The sequence below is a fragment of the Coloeus monedula genome (assembly GCF_965178545.1).
Source record: "Coloeus monedula genome assembly, chromosome: 11".
Lineage (NCBI taxonomy): Eukaryota > Metazoa > Chordata > Aves > Passeriformes > Corvidae > Coloeus > Coloeus monedula.
The window spans coordinates 5,471,005-5,490,097 of record NC_138791.1 but is presented as its reverse complement, the minus strand read 5'-3'; the positions used below and the strand labels follow the sequence as shown (position 1 = coordinate 5,490,097).

The 19,093-nt window shown below is 45.9% G+C and overlaps 3 protein-coding genes across 16 annotated transcripts in view; 1 reads left to right on the top strand and 2 right to left on the bottom strand.

Moving 5' to 3' along the window:
- Nucleotides 1-3,026, bottom strand: part of PBRM1 (polybromo 1) — a 56,623-nt gene extending 53,597 nt beyond the window's left edge. For 7 of the 13 annotated variants that reach the window (XM_082288569.1, XM_082288573.1, XM_082288577.1 and 4 more), the window contains exons 1-2: nt 2,895-3,014; nt 396-518 (exon numbers count right to left, since the gene is read on the bottom strand). In XM_082288569.1, the coding sequence (XP_082144695.1) occupies nt 396-434 (39 nt within the window). In that variant the 5' untranslated portion in view covers nt 435-518; nt 2,895-3,014. Of the gene's footprint in view, nt 1-386; nt 519-2,894 lie in introns of all 13 variants that reach the window. The other 6 variants (XM_082288566.1, XM_082288576.1, XM_082288572.1 and 3 more) reach the window with 3 other exon arrangements.
- Nucleotides 3,027-3,091: 65 nt separating this feature from the next.
- GNL3 (G protein nucleolar 3) lies at nt 3,092-10,036 on the top strand. Its single transcript, XM_082288565.1, has 15 exons — nt 3,092-3,151; nt 3,476-3,534; nt 3,649-3,786; nt 4,401-4,511; nt 4,677-4,760; nt 5,001-5,136; nt 5,613-5,716; nt 5,976-6,111; nt 6,585-6,672; nt 7,037-7,220; nt 7,625-7,767; nt 8,488-8,624; nt 9,119-9,327; nt 9,523-9,595; nt 9,685-10,036. The coding sequence occupies exons 1-15, from the start codon at nt 3,139-3,141 to the stop codon at nt 9,771-9,773; spliced, it is 1,704 nt and encodes a 567-aa protein (XP_082144691.1). The 5' UTR covers nt 3,092-3,138; the 3' UTR covers nt 9,774-10,036.
- A 1,601-nt stretch (nt 10,037-11,637) lies between these two features.
- GLT8D1 (glycosyltransferase 8 domain containing 1) lies at nt 11,638-19,043 on the bottom strand. Of its 2 annotated transcripts, none has more exons than XM_082288747.1 (10): nt 18,909-19,043; nt 16,658-16,713; nt 16,448-16,546; nt 15,801-16,017; nt 15,030-15,147; nt 14,401-14,485; nt 14,074-14,186; nt 13,401-13,567; nt 13,134-13,246; nt 11,638-12,489 (listed from the first exon to the last, which is right to left on the bottom strand). In XM_082288747.1, the coding sequence occupies exons 2-10, from the start codon at nt 16,671-16,673 to the stop codon at nt 12,299-12,301; spliced, it is 1,119 nt and encodes a 372-aa protein (XP_082144873.1). In that variant the 5' UTR covers nt 16,674-16,713; nt 18,909-19,043; the 3' UTR covers nt 11,638-12,298. The 2 variants fall into 2 exon arrangements, with proteins under 2 accessions (XP_082144873.1, XP_082144874.1); XM_082288748.1 differs by having other exon boundaries at nt 14,074-14,138.
- Between the last annotated feature and the right edge of the window lie 50 nt (nt 19,044-19,093).

Here is a 19,093-nt window from a genome sequence, read left to right as displayed (position 1 = left end):
ACCAACACAAGCAGTGACAGATGAATAACCACCATCCAACAACTATGGTAATTTATGGAACAAGTTGTTGGCTCTTGCCCAACTTCCAGTGACAGCATCAGAAAAATATCTTTATTTGTGGCTATCTCAAAGGCTGAGGACAGAACAGATGCATCCATCCCAGCCTATCCCCATTTTCCAACCAAATCCCAGGATTTCTTTTAGGAGGCACTCAGGTGATTGACAAGGTATGGCAGCACAACGTAACTGCATTAAAGCATTTTTTTTAGAGACAGAGATAACTTCAGGCACACACACGAGATGAATGAGGTAGGAATAATTAACAGTAAGGAAAAAGAAAAGCAAAAGGGCAAGGCAGAGGAATGGAGATACAATCAATAATTTACCAGATTTACCAGAGTAGAACCAGCACCTCGAAAAGCCAGTCTCCTCATAGTGTCTGATGGCCAAGCACAGATACTGCGAGAAGGTGACACTCTAAGAGTGGCAAACCAGTAATGGTGTTAGTACAGCCACAACTGGAAGACAAGAAAAAAGAAAGAGAGAGAGAAGAAAATTCAGAGTAGGTAGATAAAGAATAAAGTCAAAGAATAAAATGGATAATTAGAGTGACAGAGAAAAAAGCAAGAAACAGAAGGCAACTTTTTTTAGCCCAGCAGAAACTCTACGAAGTAATTTTGTACACAGAATGCTAGACACTTCTGTCATTGTCACAGTAAAAATATATTTCTCTAATGTTCCTGAATATGCATTACAGATTTCACAGCCACTTGCTAGAGAATGATTCATCAAGCAGAGCAGAGAGTAAACAGAAGTGATATCTGACCTGAGAGTACAAACCAGAGAGCTGTAAAAGTTACAGAATGCAAAGCAGTACAACATAACAACATAATCTTAAGGTCAACAAATACTTAAACCTCCATCACCCTTCAGAGTGGAATTTATACCCAGAAGTAAGCAGTAAGTATGCAGCCATACACTAAAAATACACTGTTTCAATTTCTAAGCAGTCTCCAAGTTTGAGTTTTTTCCCAGAAATTCCATGTGAAATATACAGAACCATTTTATGGCAAAATGTTTGCTTCTATGTAGTTCATCCAACTCCTGCCTTCAATCAAACCCCAGAGAGATTCTTTTCCTGTTCAGCACTCTGGACATTTTCATAACACGGATGTACAGAGAAGCTCTGTGCTTTATTGGCAGGCAATTCATCTGGGGAACTGACAACCAGCCTCATGCTTTGGCACTGCCTCCAACTTTCATCTGAGAGCCACAGTCTGGAGTGGCTCACCCAGGCACGTGCTGGGAAACACAAGCCCTTGGTTGTGGAAGAAAGGCAGGAGGGACTACCAGAATCAATAACTCTGCTTCAACCAGGAACCCAAAAGTACACTCAGTCCAGTCCCATCCTGAAATAAAGATTTGGGAACCTCATAACCGGCACCTGCCTGCAAACTGCACATCAGCTGCTCCATGCCCGCTATCTGAAGCACAACGCTGTGGCTCAGCCACACTCTGACACTGGTGTGATCAAGACACCCTCACCACTCACACACAGCCTCCAAAACACATTTTTCCCCTCTAATAACCGTGCAAAACACGTGTTAGTCTGGACAACATCACAAACACTCAGTGAGAGACCTGCTGATGTACAACTCTTACTGAAGGTGAGGCTCCAAAACACAAACTTCTCCCTAGATTTCCACACTGCTAAGCACAGAGAACTCTGCTGTGCACAGAAACACACTGTTTTACTGAAGAACCTGTCTCTCAGAGTTTCTTCTGCAATCTCACTGCTGGCTCACAAGCCTCTCACTGCTGGCTCACAAGCCTCTCACTGCTGGCTCACAAGCCTCTCGTCACACCAAGAATCTCCACCACTACAAATGAGCCACCTCCAATGCAACAGGAGCCTGAGCATCTCCTCAGTAATTGCCCCCACCAGCCATAAAAATGTCACAAAACCACAGCAAGAAATGCTTTGGCCATTACTAATTCACGTGTATACTGATACATACACAACGGGGGAAAGGCTGTCTGTTCCAAAAGCTGCATAGACTGACCACAAGTGTCACCCACTCCAACCTCACTACACGAACAGGTTTTAAACATACTGGACATAACACACTTAAAATAAAACAATGCATTCTAGCACACGTTTCGTTTTCTGCCTCTAGGTAGAGGAGAGGTAAAAGTCCATAGATACCCCGGGTAGTACTTACTGCTATCAGGATCTCCCACATTTCACCAGACACACTAAACGTGATAAATTTAGCAAAGGGAACAAGGGAAGGAAACACAGCCAGAATTTCCCCTAGTTAGCGATCCCATTGAAACCTGCTACGGGATGGGAAGAGGGGGATGGCAGCAACCAGGCACTGTAAAAGGGCAAAGCTGGCGAAAAAGCGATAGGGACAACACATCCATCGTTTTATCAACACCGGGACAAGAAACAAAGATGCCAAATATGTAATTTCCCCGAAGCGCCGGAGCCCCTGTCCGGGAGGTGAGGTGTTATTCCCGGCAGGACACAAAGAAAACCCCTTTCCCGGCACGGGCGGACAGGAGAGTGCCCCGGGTCCGCCCCGCGTTACCACCACAGAGGGCAGGACCCGCCGCTGTCCCCAGGCCCGCTCCGGGAGCAGCCGCTGTCACCCCGCGGGCCCGGCCCGGCGCCGGGACGGGGAACACGGCGGGAACGGGGCGGGAAGGGCTGAGGCGCACCCGGGCCAGGGTCCGGGAACCGGGACGGCGACAAGGCCCAGGCCCGGGACAGGTGACAGGGGCAGGCGCCGCTCGGCGCCGCGGGGCCGCTGCGCGCTCGGGCGGCGCCGCCACACAAAGGGAGGCAGCGGCCTCCAAGCTCCGGCCCGCGCCCCGCCCGCGCCGCTCACCCCGCCGGCTCCGCTCCGCCTCCCGCAGCCGCGGCCGACCCGGGGTGGGTGCGCGGCGTCCGCCTGGCCCGGCCCGTCCCGTCCCGCCCGTACCGCCCGTCCCGACACCGCCGGTGCCGCCGCCGCCGCCGCTGCCGCAAAGCGCGCCCGGCCGCCCAACGCGCCGAGCCCGCGCGACACCCCGGCGGGGCAGCGCCGGCGCGCTTTACGGCAGCGCCCGCCGGCGGGAGCACGTGGCGGCGCCATGAAGCGGCCGAGTGAGCGCCGGGAGCGGCACCGGGAGGGCACCGGGAGGGCACCGGGGGGGCACCGGGGGCAGGAGGAGGCGGGAGCGGGAGGCGGCCTGGCACCGGGGGGTGGTGGCCACCCGGTGGCCAAGCGAGCGGCAGCGATCGAGGACGGGGGAATCGGGGACCGGGGCGAGGGAACGGCGGCCCGGCCCGGCCCGGCCCGGCCCGGCCCGGCCCGGGGGAATCGGGGCCGGGATCTCAGGGGAACGCGGGGGTGGGAGCTCGGTCGCGCCCCGGTGGCGGGGGATGTGTGTATCAGCCCACGGCGCTGACGGGCGCGGTGCGTTGCAGAGCTGAGGAAGGCGAGCAAGAGGCTGAGCTGCCACAAGCGCTACAAGATCCAGAAGAAGGTGAGTGAGTCCCGGCCGTGCGAGGCCCCCATCGCTGCGGTTTGCGTTTCTGGGGCCGGTGCTTTGATGGTTTTTTGCCTTAGACTGAGAAAGTTTTCTTGTTCTTGTCTACAGATCAGAGAACACCACCGAAAAGTCAGGAAGGAGGCCAAGAAACGCGGACACAAAAAGCCCAAGAAAGATCCCGGAATTCCCAGTGCCGCGCCGTTTAAGGAAGAGCTTCTGCGGGAAGCGGAGCAAAGAAAGCAGAGGGTAAAATACAGTTTGTGGCAAAGAGGATAAGAACCGAGACCATCCCTGTCTTTAAGGAGGCTTTATGTGCATAAGTGTGCACTCAGAGGTGCAGTCATGGCAGATTGTAGACGGTCCTAGTAGACTCGTGCTTTGGAAAAATAATATATTTATTTCCAGCGTTGTACAATGTGCAACGACTTGCTCTTTTGTTTTTAACCTTCGTTTCCTCACTGTGCATATAAACATGCTGGACGTGGCATTTCTAATGTAGTCAGAATTACCTGTGCTGCTGGGTTACAGAGATGTCCTATCAGAGTGCTGGGAGTTAAGTCATGGCATTATGTGATTACACAGAAAATAGGGATCTTCTGTCTGCAGTGTAGACTAGTGTGACATGGGAGCAGCACCTTTATCAGCTGTAGTGGTTGCTGTGGAACTGCCGTTTTGGGATCAAGCTGATGGATGGTTGCCTCTGAGTAGGATGCAAAAAAAGAGTTCCTAGAGTCACTTGGACAGCCAGGACTTGTAACTGAGCTGTCTCAGGAGCTTTGGTCAGAAATGGGGAGAAAGAACATTCTTCCTTACCACCTTCAAAAATGGTTTATCTGGCCTGGGTTTTTGTTTGTAATCAGCTTGAAGAACTGAAACAAAAGCAGAAGCTCAACAGACAGAAAGAACATGAAAAGAAGAGGAAGCTGGAAGCTAAAAAGAATGCGGCCAAAATCAAGGAAAAAGAGGGAAAGGTAGGTGTTCTGTATGATTTTGATTCTTTGAACCTCTAGAAGTCATCCTGAAACTGCACCTCTTAAGCAGCATGTTACATGTTACATTTTCATGCTGAATATGCACACAAGTATTACACTCTAATTCTCGTTTAAATAATTACCTTTTGTTTTTATTTGCTTCAGGAATCCCCTGGCAAGTCTAAAGGAAAGACTAACAAGCTGCTGAATAAAAATTCAAAGAAATCATTCTGCAGGGAGCTCATGAAGGTGAAATGCTTCAACTATTTTTATATCATTAGATGAGAGTCAGCAATGACACCACTTGCTATTTTCCTTTTTTTGTATTGCTGTTCAGAACATGAAGTTTGTCTGTGGTAAACTAGAACCCTGAAGTAAGGGATTTTACAACACAAAGTGTTCACAACTATTTTTGTAAGCCATAGCTATTCCAGAGTTGTCATCTGGTCTGTGATGTCTTATTTGAATCTTGTCTTTTTTCTGAGCCAGGTGCTTGAGGCCTCAGATGTGGTTCTGGAGGTTTTGGATGCCAGAGATCCAATGGGCTGCCGGTGTCCTCAGCTGGAGCAAGCTGTCACTTGCTCTGGAGGAAACAAAAAGCTGCTGTTGGTTCTGAACAAAATTGGTAAGAAACACAGGTTTTCTCAAAGTGTTACTGGCACTGTGGTTCTGTGGTAGGTGAGCTATGAAGAAGATTTTAAAGGAATCTGAGATTCCATTGAAGACATAAGATCCAACTCTGAGCTCACTAAAAAGGGTGGAAATTACTGAGTTACCAGCAGCTAAATAAAGAAAATAAAATACCAAGAGCAACAACAAGAGCTAAGGCAGCTTTGTAGTAGAGTAGCCATTGCAGGGATTGTGGGATAATCCTTCACAGAACATCACTCTGTACCATACAAAGTCTTCTAGCTAGACCCCAGCATCAAAAACCTAATACAGAGGCCAGAAATGTAACTGTGATGTGTTCTGCTAAGGCAGAAAAAGACACACTGGGTGCCTTTAGGGAATGTACTCAGTATTTTACTAGAGTTCTCAGCCAAACATTATTTGTCATAATAAGATTCATTTAAGGAGTGAAAAAACTGCTATTCTTTCCAGATTTGGTGCCAAAGGACAACTTAGAGAAATGGTTGAATTATTTGAAGAAGGAGTTTCCAACAGTTGCTTTTAAGTCAGCAACAATGATGAAGGACAAGACTATGGTAAGAGCACTGCAGGCTGTCCTGTGAGGAAGTCGTGTGTTTGTAGTCATACATGTTGAGCCATCTTTAAAGTTCCTTTTTCCCCTGGTTTGCACTTCTGTGACTGATGGATGTGCCTTTACACTTCAGCTGAGCTTTGCAGTACAGTGGGGGAATTCTTACCATTGAAATTACAGTAGATGAATAAATCTAAGTATCCATATTTTGTCTTCCTTAATAGCTCCTGACCACGGGATTTTTTTGCCTTTGAATCCTGTAGCAGGAACAGGTCACAAAAAGACGTGCACGTGTTGATTTCTCAGAAACCTCTCAATATTTCGGCAGCAAATGCCTTTTGAAGCTTCTTCAAGAGTACAGCAAGACCCAAGACAAAGGCATTCAGGTTGGGGTGGTAGGTAAGTGTTTGGAGAAACAGGAGGAGTTTCCTTCTCCCTAAAGCTTTGAGATCCTGTAAATATCTGACTGGGTAAAACTGCTAACATCTGGTTTGCTAATGTGCTTTCTAGTCATTGTTCTCTGCTCTAAGGCTCTCAGTGTTGTAGTACTTGAGCTGACAGTGATCCATGGTGCACTTCCATGTGTAGCATGGGGATCTGTGGGAGCACAAGGAAGGCAGGATATGTGCTCCATTGGCACTGCCTTCCACTTGCCTGGCAAAAATCCCACTGAATGTAGCACCACAAGTACTACAAGTGTGAGAAATGAGGATACATTCTTTGTCTTACTTCTACAGTGAAGACTTCAGATCCAACTCTGATCTCACACTGATGCTGTTCCTTAGCAAAGATACCTCGAAGAAGCAGTTTTGATCAGTGTTAAAAGCTGTTTTTTTCATTTAACTTGCAAGGATTTATGTGATTTTCCTCAGGTTTCCCTAACGTGGGAAAGAGCAGCATAATCAACAGTCTTAAAGGAAAGCGTGCCTGCAATGTTGGCCTGGCAAGAGGTGTTACCAAGTAAGCTCAGTCTCATAAAAGCTGTTCCTTTCCTTGTTTGTTTTGTTCCAGTTACCTTGAGTTTGTGTTTCAATCCAGTAGGGGCAAAGCACACCTTCGTTGTGCAGTTTTAAATGCACATTAAAATTTGCCAGATGAAAGGGACTGATCTGTGTGATGCAAGCTCTCTCCCGGGGATACAGTGCATAAACATGATGTTTTGTATGTTTAAATTTCTATCCTACACAAAGCACATGATGACAAAACACTGGAACTGACTGTATGAAGTACATTCAATCCAACACTGAGCTTTGTGTCTTGCATCCCTCACCCTTACCAGTCCCTTCACTGATTATCTACTCACAGTGCTTTTCTCTCTGAATAGGTCCATGCAAATTGTGCACCTTGATAAGCAGACAAAGATGTTGGACAGTCCAAGTATAATTGCAGATCCTTCCAACAGTGCCCTGGCTCTGGCCTTGAGAAGTATCATAGACACTGAAGGATCAGACTCAGCAGATGTGCTCGAAGGAGTAAATGCCATCATAAATCACTGCAGTAAGCAGCAGGTGAGCTCCAACACTGCTTTTAAGACCTCATCACACAATCAGAGAGTGAAAAAGGATGATATTCTTTTTGTGTCCTATAGTTACAGTGAAGACCTCAGATCCAACTCTGATTTCACTCTGGTTTCAAGCAAATTAACCTATGCCTAATTGCCTTTCAGTTCTGTGAGAAGTGTTGTCACAGACCAGTGTGCTGTCTCTATACACCCACGAGTCTGGGTGAATGGCAGATGAATTTGTTAATGAAGTAGGCATTTGCTTTGTAATGTTTACTCCCACGTGCAAGAGAAAAACAGCTTTTCACTTACTCTGTCCTCACTGTTACCAACTCAATTTGCTCTTTTATTCCTAAAACTGTGTGAAAGGTGAGCATCCCTTTCTAAATGTGCTGTTTTCTTTTGTCCTAGATAATGATGCACTATAATATCCCAGATTTCAGGGACCCTGAAGAGTTTTTATCTTTACTGGCTCAGAAGAGGGGCATGCTGAAAAAGGGAGGTGTTCCTGACATAGAAAATATGGCTAAATTAGTGCTTTGTGACTGGACAGGGTACGTATGCTGTGAACTTGCTCTATGCTGCTCACCTTTTTCTCACTCTTAATCCAGCACAGCAGAAGCACCGAGTCCAGCAAAGTACTTGAGAGGCTGCTTTTTTCCCTTCCTTTCCCACATTTTACTTGGGTAAAGAGCTGGATTGTCCAACAGATTTGGAGAATGCCATCCACAGACAATTTCCTAAAGTAGTGAAGGATACACAAGAAGAGTCAAAGCCTGTTGCATGTTACTCCATAGACAGTTTGCTGACTTAGGCTGTAATTGTGTTACAGAAATCTGCTTTCCTCTCAAATACCAAGTCCATGTAGTCCTCTTCTAGACAGGAAAGGATGTAGCAAACTTTCTGTGGAAATTTAGGGTGGTTCCTATATTGTGAGGGTACGAATAAATGTAACTCAGAATTAGTAACTGACTGTGACTATCTCCCTTGCTCAAGTGACTCAGCTGCTTTTGGAGCTCATGGTTTTACAGGTGACCTGTGGTGACAGTGTGCCATTGCTTTTTCCTCTCAGGAGTGGGCTATCCACTTAATACTGTTGGACAGCTTCAGAGTCAAATCTAAATAGCTATTGAACTGCTGTTAAACAGATATTAGTACATGAGTAGTTAAACTCAGCAGTTTGAGAGCTTTATACTCTGGGTTTTATTTTTAAATACAACAATTTAACTATGTTATCTTCAGTTGTTTTTTAATGCTGATTTTTATTTTCTCAGAGCCAGAATAAAGTACTACTCACAACCTCCAGGATTTCAGAAACCACCACCCTATCTTACAGAACAAAAAATAGCTGAAATGCAGGAAGGCTTTAATTTAAATAACCTAGAAGAAGAAAACAGCAACACTGTTCAAGGTAGGAGTGTTATTGTAACAGACTCCCATTAACCATAGAGTCACAGATTGGCCTGGGTTAGAAGGGGCCTTAAAGACCATCTTGTTCCAAACCCCCTGCCATGGGCAGGGCCGCCTTTCACTCATACTCAGAGCCCCATCCAGCCTGGCCTTGAACACTCCCAGGGATGGGGCAGCCACAGCTTCTCTGGGCAACCTGTGCCAGGGCCTCACCACCCTCACAGGAAAGAATTTTTTCCTGCTATTTAATCTAAACCTACTTAGGTAAACTTACTTATACTCAGATCCAAGTTTTCCAGTTCCTAGTAGTTTTCTGTAGATGCCTTAGGGAAAGCTTTTCTCAGAGAATTGTCCTTGCCTTGGTGGCAGAACCCTGTGTGGGAGCCCTGTCTATGGCAGGGAGGGGGCAGAACTGCAGTGTCCCCTCTTGGAGGCTGGGCTTTACATCTGTGCTGGCTGACAGGGACTGAACAGACACTTCTGTGTTTTCTGCAGCTTTAAAACACCCCAGCCCAGCAAGCAGCATTGTTTTTCAGTCAGCTGGTATGACAAATGGGACAATAGAGGAAAATAAAGTGATAGAGGAAGGACCAGAGTGGGCAAACATGGAAACAAGCAAGGAGGAGGAAGAGGAGGAAGAGGAATTCACAGAAAGTGATGATGATGAAGATGATGTGGAAGAAGATGATGATGATGTGGAAGAGGTAAACGAGGGTTTCACTAGGGTTGGGCTTTTTTCCTTAATTAAGGAAACAACACTGTTCCAAGTCACCTGGCCTCAGCAGGGAGGCTCAGCTATGCAAGGGGACACCCACACTATCCCCAGGCTCTGATAGGTTTCATTTACATGGGAGATTTCATTAGTGATGTTTAAATAATGTCTGACCTCTGACTTTTAGGAAAGCCAAGTTCAGGTCACCAGAAGAACAAAGCCTGGAAAAGGACAAACAAATTCCAAAGAGCAGACGGCAGGTGTGTATTCAGAACCCTGGCTTGAAGGATGGGCTCTGGTGCCCCAGCACTTGCACAGGTTTCACTAACTCATGATTTTGTCTTCTCAGGAAATGAACGTTCCAGATCACTGTCCTTCAGCTTAGATAAACCAGCAGATGAAGATGATGCCTATGATTTTAATACAGACTATGTGTAACAAATCAGGTGGGAAGGCACTGTTTGGAGAGTTACTACTGCCTTTCAGAAGAGTCAGGAAGACTTGGGTTGCAGCAGAAGCTGGAGTAGTGCTGCATAACCAGAGCTGCTGCAAAGACTCAATTGTTGCTATGTCAAATAATGTACATAATAGTGCATCTCCCTTGACAGTTCCAGATTTTATACAGGTCTAGAAAACTGTTATTCAGCTTTAAGTCTTAGAGTTTAATTTCCTATATTAAAGCCTATTTTAAAAATTCCTAATAGACTCGCTTAGTCTGTTCATTTTGCCTTATAAAAAGACTTTTTAAGAGGACAAACACTTCGTCTTTGAAAAAAAATGATAAATGTTTCATTCTAGTCATGTTCAGACAACTAAATCTCAAAGTAAATTTTCATGCCTGCACAAAATTTAATTGATTTTCCTAGAGAATTACAAAGACTTTACCCCTAGAGCATGATTTTAGACAGTAACTTTTCAGTATATTTTTGCAGAACTTGTAGAACTTTCACATGTAAAAGTTAGCTAGAAAATGCTCCTTTTACAGTGGAGTAACTTTAGGTACTTTATCTAAACACTGTTTTATGTTCTGAACCTTCACTGGGAATGGTAGCTGAGATTATATTAGTAATCCATCTCCACTGGGGAACAAGTTGATTTATCTTACAGTGCTCTTGAACAAGAGTGTTGTTTCCTGATGGCACCTGTTACACCTGGCAATAACTGGTAAATATAAAGCAAAACACTGCCCTGTGCAATAAGGATGTGCTACTGTGCTTAGCCTGTAGCAGAACTGGTAGAGCAAGAGAATTGCCAAGAGGCCCTGCAGCTGCTCAAAGAATTAAACGTTTACAATAAATGCCTGACACTAAGCATCTTCCTCCTGTGCATCTCATTTTTCCCTATTAACTGAAAAGTATGATTTCTGTGTTCTTTGATAAATGTGTTTTCCCTCAATGTATGCTGAGGCATAGATTCTCATAGGCAGCTTAAAAAGCTGTCAAGTGCAGATACAGTTCCTTTAAGCCTGCTAAAACACAGCCTGCTCAGCTAAATTACATTGGCATCAGCTAATCCAAGTAAAATCTTTCAAAGTTGGTAAGTGAATTTACTTCATTTTGCCTAACTGCTTCAAGGACAATAATGGTTCTTGTTCATCAAAACCCAGGAAAAGAAACAATAGGTAACAAACCATATTGGCATATCCATGACAAAAACAACTCTAGGCAGTTACTGCAAAGAGAAAAGCAGTTTGAAGTCCTTCTAAAGCAAAACTAAAACCATATTCAGTCATGAAGTAGTCCTTTACCTCTGCTGCCCTGTGTTTCAGACCAGGCACACTCAGCTGTTACTGCATGAACACAAAACCTTTTGTCTGAACATCTTCCACTGAGGGCTCTTCACAAGCAACTTGAATGCAAACCTGTATTAATTGGAATAGTTGTCACAGTGGCTGCTGGGATATATCGGTTCAATCACTCAACAGTACAACTATGAAAAACCAAACCAGCTTACCTGTAGCACAGGTGAGGGGCAGCTGGCTGCAGAGGGCACAGGCATCTCACTTGATGAGTTCCCAGACAAGGAAAGGCACAGCAGGAAAAACTATAGCAGAGCCAAGCTCCCTCAAGAGAACTATGAGGAACTCAACAATAACAAAATTAATCTGTAATTCACACAGCCTGGTCTCCAAATAAGTATTTTGTACTATTTCAGAATTAGATTGCTCTCACAATAACCAGAGCAATTCACTTTGGCTTCAGTCACTTGCTACTGTGTCTAAGTACAAAGGAAACACAGATCAAGACTGGAATTAGACTGCCATTTACCTGAGGCTGAAGTCAGCATGTTACAATTAGCTTTATTTTTGAACAAAGTTTCATCCACCACTTTACAAAAAATCATTTAGTGTTCACTGGCAGTTAAAACCATTTTGCATAGTGAAATAATACTTGAAGGATTCATTTTTCAAAAAGGATTCAATTTTGCAGAATTCCGTAAGAAAGACTTAAACAGAAATGGTTGGGGAGAGATTTCATGCAAGACAGGGTTGTTGAGGGAATTATTTCACAGGATAACAAAACAAAACAACAAAACAAAACTCAGAACAAAACCCAGGCAGCTCTTAATTACAGTACATTACTGTGCAAGACTTGCTGGTGCAAGGACCAGCTAAATTTGTATCTTGTTCTTAGAAACTTTGTTTCTGTAATTGACAAAATGATCCTCCGCTAGAAGACTTGTAGTAAAGAGCAGGAGAATGCAACTGAAATGACATAAACAAAAGTACTCGTTTATGGAGATCTTCCCTTGTTTTCTGTAGTGCTGCTGGAGTAGCATCTTGTGTCACACAGGTGACACGAGCCTCCTTTGGACCTGTGCATTTCAGAACTGCACCTGAGTAAGTGCATCACCTTGTGCTCCAGAAGGCAAGGATGGCTCTGTAATACAAACTGGCTAAAAGAAATATTCTGCTTGGCTCCAGAAGTTTCCTGAGAAAACGTCATCATTTATTCAAATGGCCTCTATTTTGCTTCGTAGGCTTCTGAGTGTCTGCGGATCAGGTTGAACTTGCCTGTAGGGTCAGGGACATACCACTTCTCCCAGACTTCTGCATAGGAAGCTGTTCTTCCCCAGGGTTTGAAATGTCCATTCCAATGGAGCAGCTTGGCAGCTTTCACAAACTGAAGAGAGTACCTTTTCCCAGCACTTGACCCTTCAATTGAAAAAGAAGCATTAGTGCTTGAAATAAAGGCAGCAGATACACAAACATGCAATCATTAACTTCAAAACAAAGGATTTAACAAAGGAAATTTTATCATTTATGGAGAAAGGAGGTGATAGGGGAGGCAGAAATAAGGGCAAAGTGAAAAACAATCAGGTGCAATGGAATGCCACTTTGATCTCTCTCAGTGTCTATTTTCATACACTGCCTTAACTTCCAAGTTCTTTAAAACCCGCTTAACACCCAGATGAATTGAGCAGCCAATGTATTGCTCATCAGAAACATAACCTGAAAAAGCTCTCCCAGCACTGGGGTTTCACGAATAGAACAGACCTGAATGTCTGTTCTTCTCAACAGTTTTGGAAGAAACACCTTGGATCACATCAGGTACAATACATTTGTGGAAAATGAGAAGGATTTTGTGAGTAAGTCAATTCAAGAACTAACCCCCAGCAGTTTGAGAAAGACTCAGGCCCACAAGCCCCAAGATGGTTTTGCAAAGATGTTTTTCCTTAAAGAACAAAGGACAGAGTAGGGGAATAAAAGCTCACTTTACTGCATCATCCACGAGGTGTCCAGCTACAGACCTGGAAAAACACCCTGAGGGAGCAGTACCACAAACGCTTCATACGCACCGAGATGTCGGACGTTCCACATGGGATCAATACTGGAATGCTGCTTGTAAAATACAATTAGCAGTGGAGGTGTTGTGACGCTGCCAGCCAGAGTCTTACTGTAGAGTTCCTCTCTGGAAGTTGAAAGGATGCTGATCAGTTGATTTTTCACTTGCAGCAGCACAACAGGAATCCAGAGATACATGTGCAGCCCCCCATTCAAGAGGGAAATGCCACCAGCAGAACCCAAGCCCTGAGCAGCTGCCACCCCCAGCCTGGGGAACTTACACCACATTAAGTGCCATCCACTTCTCCAGTTGTTTAGTGATGTTCTGTAATTTCCATTCAGTCAAATTGGCAACGAAAACTCCGGGATTGAAAGAGCAGGTGTTGGCTTTCATAGCAAGCTTTCGGATGGTTTCCTTTTTGTAATCTAGAAATCCAATGTAATTATACTGGGGGGAAAAAAGAGAGTAGAAATTAGCTTCAAATACGGTGAAATTCCTTAAGAAAAGTTCTGCACAACTCACAACAGACAGGTGTAAGTTGAAGTTGTTAGAGCAAATATCTCTTCCTTTAAAATGAGAGAAAGAAAGCTTAATAGGTATAATGTTTTAAAAATATGATTATATAGACTACTTATTTTAGGAATGCTGCATGCTCTTAATATATTATTAATATGGTACCAATCTCAGATAAAGTACTTTTTACACATTCAGAAATGAAAAATTGTCCCTCAGATGTTCTTAGACCTCCTGCTGTTCGACAATGAGAATTGCTCTCATTGTAAAGCACAGCAAAAATTCCAAGTAATTTACTGTGCCTGAACAGAAACTGCAGGTCCCATTTGTAAAACTGGTTTGGGCAGGGACAGTCACATGTTTAGGTTTACAGCATTTGGAACATTCCCAAATGCCTGAAATCTACAGTATTATTACCATTGAATAAGACTAAAACTAACCTGATTGCCTGCTCCACGGACAGCAACTTTACTACTGGTTGAGTCACAGTCATCTGAAAATGCAGCTGCATGTCCAGGTTTCAATGGAGTGTTGTAAAGTTCAACAATATCATCTGGAAAATGGAAGTAAGCACAGGAAAATCAAAAGCAATCCTGACTTAGTGCTGAGTTAGGCTTTGTTCAGTCCATTGTTACATCAAATAAGCCTACTCAGTTTAACCCAATTAATTAATATTTCCAAAATTTTTACAGAAATGTCTGGGTTCTGTGAGAGATGAGATAGTGACTTCAGCATAAGGCCAGTGGCAGCTAACAAAGGTCCCATACCTTGCACTATTACATCATCATCCACATAGATGACCTTCTCTGCATGAGGTACCAAGTTGGGCAAGTAGAATCTTGCAAAGGTCAGCTGTGAGAACAGCAAAGCAAGAGAAGTGAAGAATTAAATGAAAAGAATTGTTCAAATAAATGTGAAATTGACTAATTTTTCTGGCACTTATTTTGGCAGTAATGTCCAAGACAAAACGTATCGAGGAAGTAAAATAGGCAGCAATATCCTACAAGTAACTTAAAATAAACAGGTTCCATTAATTCCTGGTTTACCATGAATGTATGCATTGATAAACTAACTTTAAAACTGGTCTATATTAGAATTTCTTATGTCTTCATATAGATCTGCAGCATCTCTGAGGTGTTGGCATGCTTGACGTGCCAGCTGCTGTGTTTCACTGTGGCTAGCAGCAAAAAATGATCCTAGCCATGCATATGTAGATATTCAAATCCATCTCTCACTATCCAGAAATTAATTTTCACTGAAATCTAGGAAATTGATTTTATGAAAAATTGCTTCTTTGCTAACAGATTTGGTTTTGATCTCTAGCTGTGTTCAAAAGCCAACATCAAAGTATTGTTATTAACCAATAATTGCAAAAAATAATCGATATCATCCTCACTGGTTTGAAGGTGTCTGCCTTTTGAGGATCCACTTGTACTTTGCCTTCTAAGACACGAGGGTCAAAATCCAAAATTCGGTATCTCATATTTTTCAGAGAAGTGCTCCTCAGCCACATCCTGCAAGCAGGAGAAAGGCACAGATCTTGTTAGGTGAGACAAAACCAAGTGAAAAGCAAGAAATCCAACTGACAGTGACACAGATCTTGATGTGGCTACTCACTTCCTAACCAGCAAAGACATCTGGGATGTAATCGGTGCTGGCATCGGTGCTGTCCTGTGTGGCCACAGGGGCAAGCCCAAGGTCAGCAACTGCACACCTGGGACATGTGAAAGGTACGAGGTCCCTTCTTGTTTTATCAGAAATACACGGTCCTGTTATCACAGGCCCTTCCCAAAACCATCCGTGTGGACAGAAGGGGGTAAAAATAACAGGATCGAACAACAATCTACAAAAATGGAGAAACGTGATTGCCAGCATTTGAATTGCTTAGATGAAATGTAGAAGTACCTTACACAACCCTTCCACCAACAAACTCCACCCTCACTGGTTGGATATAACCCCACTGGAAAAGATGTCTCTTTTGCATCCCTGAAGCCTGACCAGAAGGAATGGTGGGACTCCCACAGCAGCCTTGTCAAAAAGCTGCCATAAGCAGCAGCAGATGGAGCTGGGAGTCAGGGGAGTGCAGCTCCAGGGAGAGGCAGCTCACTCTCTTCTCAGAAATACAGAAGTTCACAGTGCTGTGGGAATCCAATGACAAGATCGTTACCTCAAGTGATCCACAGTATCATTCAAAGTAACAATGTGGAAAACCACGTTGGATCTGGTGTGCTGGTAAATGCTGTTCATGGCTGCAATTGCACCCCCGAGCCTCTCATCCGACGCTGCAATGACCACAGAAATCTCCTTGTCATTCCCCTCATCTGTCAGACTCTGGGGAGCTGCAGGAATGAAATCTATAGGCTGAAGTCCTAAGGGGCTTGGATCTGTGGAGTAGAAATGACATACTTGTTTTTATTACTATATATTATTATTACCACACTAAAATTCCCAACACTTCCATTATTTCTGCTATACACTTGGATGTCTGAGCTGAGGTGTGGATTACAGTGAGCCAGTATCAAACACTCAGAGCATCGCTTTTGAGAATCTGAGATGCTAATGAATAGAATACACACACATTTACAGAAAACTGCACACATTTAACCACACATTCACACACAGCACAAGGTACTAAAAGGCTGAGCTACAGTAGTCTGCACTTATCTTTGGTCCCCTCCGCCATGTCTATAACCTCATTAACTTCCCCCCCACCCAAACCACAAGGTGGGTTCTGTCTGGCCAGAGCATGTGTTTTTCCACCAAATCTTAAAACAATATTTACTTTTTTTTAAATTAAAATAAAAACCAACATACCTGACAATTCCCGTCTCAAGAAGTCACTGAGGCTTAGGAAGTTATGATGAATAACTAGCAAAAATATGACAACAGCCACTATAAGGATGGAAATGTTCACTGAAAATTAAGAAGAAAAAACTTTATCAGTATAACCAGAGAAGGACTGAGAAACCCAGATACAAAAGATATTAAAACAAACCAAAACAAGACAAACACAGATTTACATACCTTTCCTTAATGTCATTTTTCTTTTCTTATTTTATTAGAATGAGATTCCTGCAAACCTGCAAGAAAAAAATACAGCAGTCACTCCCAGTGCATTCTTCCATGAGACATAGTACACTATCACCAGGAGTGTCACAACAGTTTCACTGGCAAATACAGTGAATGCTTCCCTCTGTCAAACAGATAAAACTGTACGTCGCATTTTAACAAGTGAGTATGGTCTCAGTAAGCATCTAACTACAACCACAGAATCACAGGATGGGTTGGCTTGGAAGGAACTTCCAAGATCACCTGGTTCCAACCCCCACCATGGGCACAGACACCATCCCCAGCTTCTCTGGGCAACCTGTGCCAGGGCCACACCACCCTCAGCAGGAAGAATTTCTTTCTAATACCTAATTTAAACCTGCCCTTTGACAGTTGACAGCCATTCCCCCTTGTCCTGTCATCTATGTCCTTGTCCAAAGTCCCTCTCCAGTTCTCTTGGAGCCCCTTTAGGCACTGGAAGGGGCTGCAACAGGTGCACATCCTTCTCATGTTAGGGACCACTCCCCACATACAATGACATCTAAAGATCTCACAGATAAAAAAGAGACATGCAGATCTTGCCACTTATTTCACTGTCAGAAAAAAAAATAAAAAAGCCAAACTCCTGCCAGTCAAAAGTAAGCTGAGAAGATCTGAAAAATTATGTATGGTTTCTTTACTGTTGAAACAATTTATTTAACTATCTGAACTGGAAGCACCCAAACAATAAGATAAAATGTTACATGTTTCTCCCCATGCTTAACCAACAGCAAGATTCTGGTGCTTATGAGATTTTAACAAACAGGATTCATTACATGCTTTAAAAACCATTACATTCTCTACATAAAATATATATATATCAGAGTATCACCTGAAGTGTCATCACATGGAAGAGGTCACAAAAGTGGGAAAGAAGGCAGCACCATCATATTATAGAAGTGGGTAAAAACACAACACTGATGCAATTTTGGTAGGAAATTCAAACATGCTTTTTCATGATTTAAGGGTCAAGGTGAAATCAGAACAAGAGTTGCGTATCCTAGCGTGTCAAGGAGCTCTCAAGTAACACAGAGGAAGATCTCTAACAACCTGCAAATTTCCAGAAACGGTGACAGACTTGTGAAATCCCCACATTAAAACACCACAAACTGTACTGCGACTGTTACATGTATCAGAACCAACCACCTCCTTCCCGCTGCTGCATTTCTACCCCAGGGCAGACACATCAGCGGAGCCCAACAAATCCCTGCCCTGAGCCGTGTCTCGAGCACCACCGCACTGCTGGCAGGGGCGGGACACGGAGCTTCGCCTGTGGAGCACAACGCCACGTCCCGCTGTGGAACGAAGCACTTTGCAATTCCCAGCGCCGGGACTGAGGCGCACACAGACCCGGCCGGTGCCCCGCACCCAGACCCGGCCGGTGCCGCGCACACAGACCCGGCCGGTGCCCCGCACCCAGACCCGGCCGGTGCCGCGCACACAGACCCGGCCGGTGCCCCGCACCCAGACCCGGCCGGTGCCGCGCACACAGACCCGGCCGGTGCCTCACACAGACCCGGCCGGTGCCGCGCACCCAGACCCGGCCGGTGCCGCGCACACAGACCCGGCCGGTGCCGCGCACACAGACCCGGCCGGTGCCCCGCACACAGACCCGGCCGGTGCCTCACACAGACCCGGCCGGTGCCGCGCACACAGACCCGGCCGGTGCCCCGCACACAGACCCGGCCGGTGCCTCACACAGACCCGGCCGGTGCCTCACACACAGACCCGGCCGGTGCCGCGCACCCAGACCCGGCCGGTGCCCCGCACACAGACCCGGCCGGTGCCTCAGGTACACGCGGCAGCCGGGCTAGGGGCACTGACAGAACGGCCCCTGCCCAGGGATGGTCACGGACCACAATAAAACACACACCGCGCTCCCCGGGCTGCTCTGCGGGGACAGCCCCGCTCCGGGGTCGGCGGGCCTGTGCCCGGCTCTCCCGCACCGCCCGCGGCGCCCCGGCCCCTCACGGACCGCCCGCCCGCCCGCCCGCCCGCGCTGCCACCGCGGCAGCGCACGGCCCGCGGGTGCCCGCCAAGGTGCCTGACCGCCACCAGGCGCCGAGCCCGCGCCGCCCCCATCCCGCCGCGCTACCGGGGCCGCGGCGGCTCGGGCGGGAGGGCGGCCCGCGGGCTGCCGAGTCAGTGCGGGTTCCCGACAGGCGGCCGCACGGCGCTTCGCACTTGCCGGGGTCCTGCGGGGCGAAGCCACCGTTGCCGAGGAGACGCGTCCCGGCGGGTGAGGGGGAGCGGGACCGGAGCAGCCCCGGGGCGGCGGCGGCGCGAAGGCGATGGCCGGGGCTGGAGGCAGCAGCCCCGCCCGACGGAGCTCTGGGCGGGGCGGGCGGGTCGGACGGGGCGTGCTTCCGGCCA

Bases quoted from the DNA above. Each gene is read 5' to 3' on its own strand.
- GNL3 (XM_082288565.1), top strand. The intron at 4,512-4,676 runs GTAGGTGTTCTG...TATTTGCTTCAG, and splicing joins TCAAGGAAAAAGAGGGAAAG to GAATCCCCTGGCAAGTCTAA. The intron at 5,717-5,975 runs GTAAGAGCACTG...TGAATCCTGTAG, and splicing joins TGATGAAGGACAAGACTATG to CAGGAACAGGTCACAAAAAG.
- GLT8D1 (XM_082288747.1), bottom strand. The intron at 14,486-15,029 runs GTGAGGATGATA...CTGTTCTCACAG, and splicing joins AGGCAGACACCTTCAAACCA to CTGACCTTTGCAAGATTCTA. The intron at 13,247-13,400 runs GTAAGTTCCCCA...TTCAACTTCCAG, and splicing joins TGGATGGCACTTAATGTGGT to AGAGGAACTCTACAGTAAGA.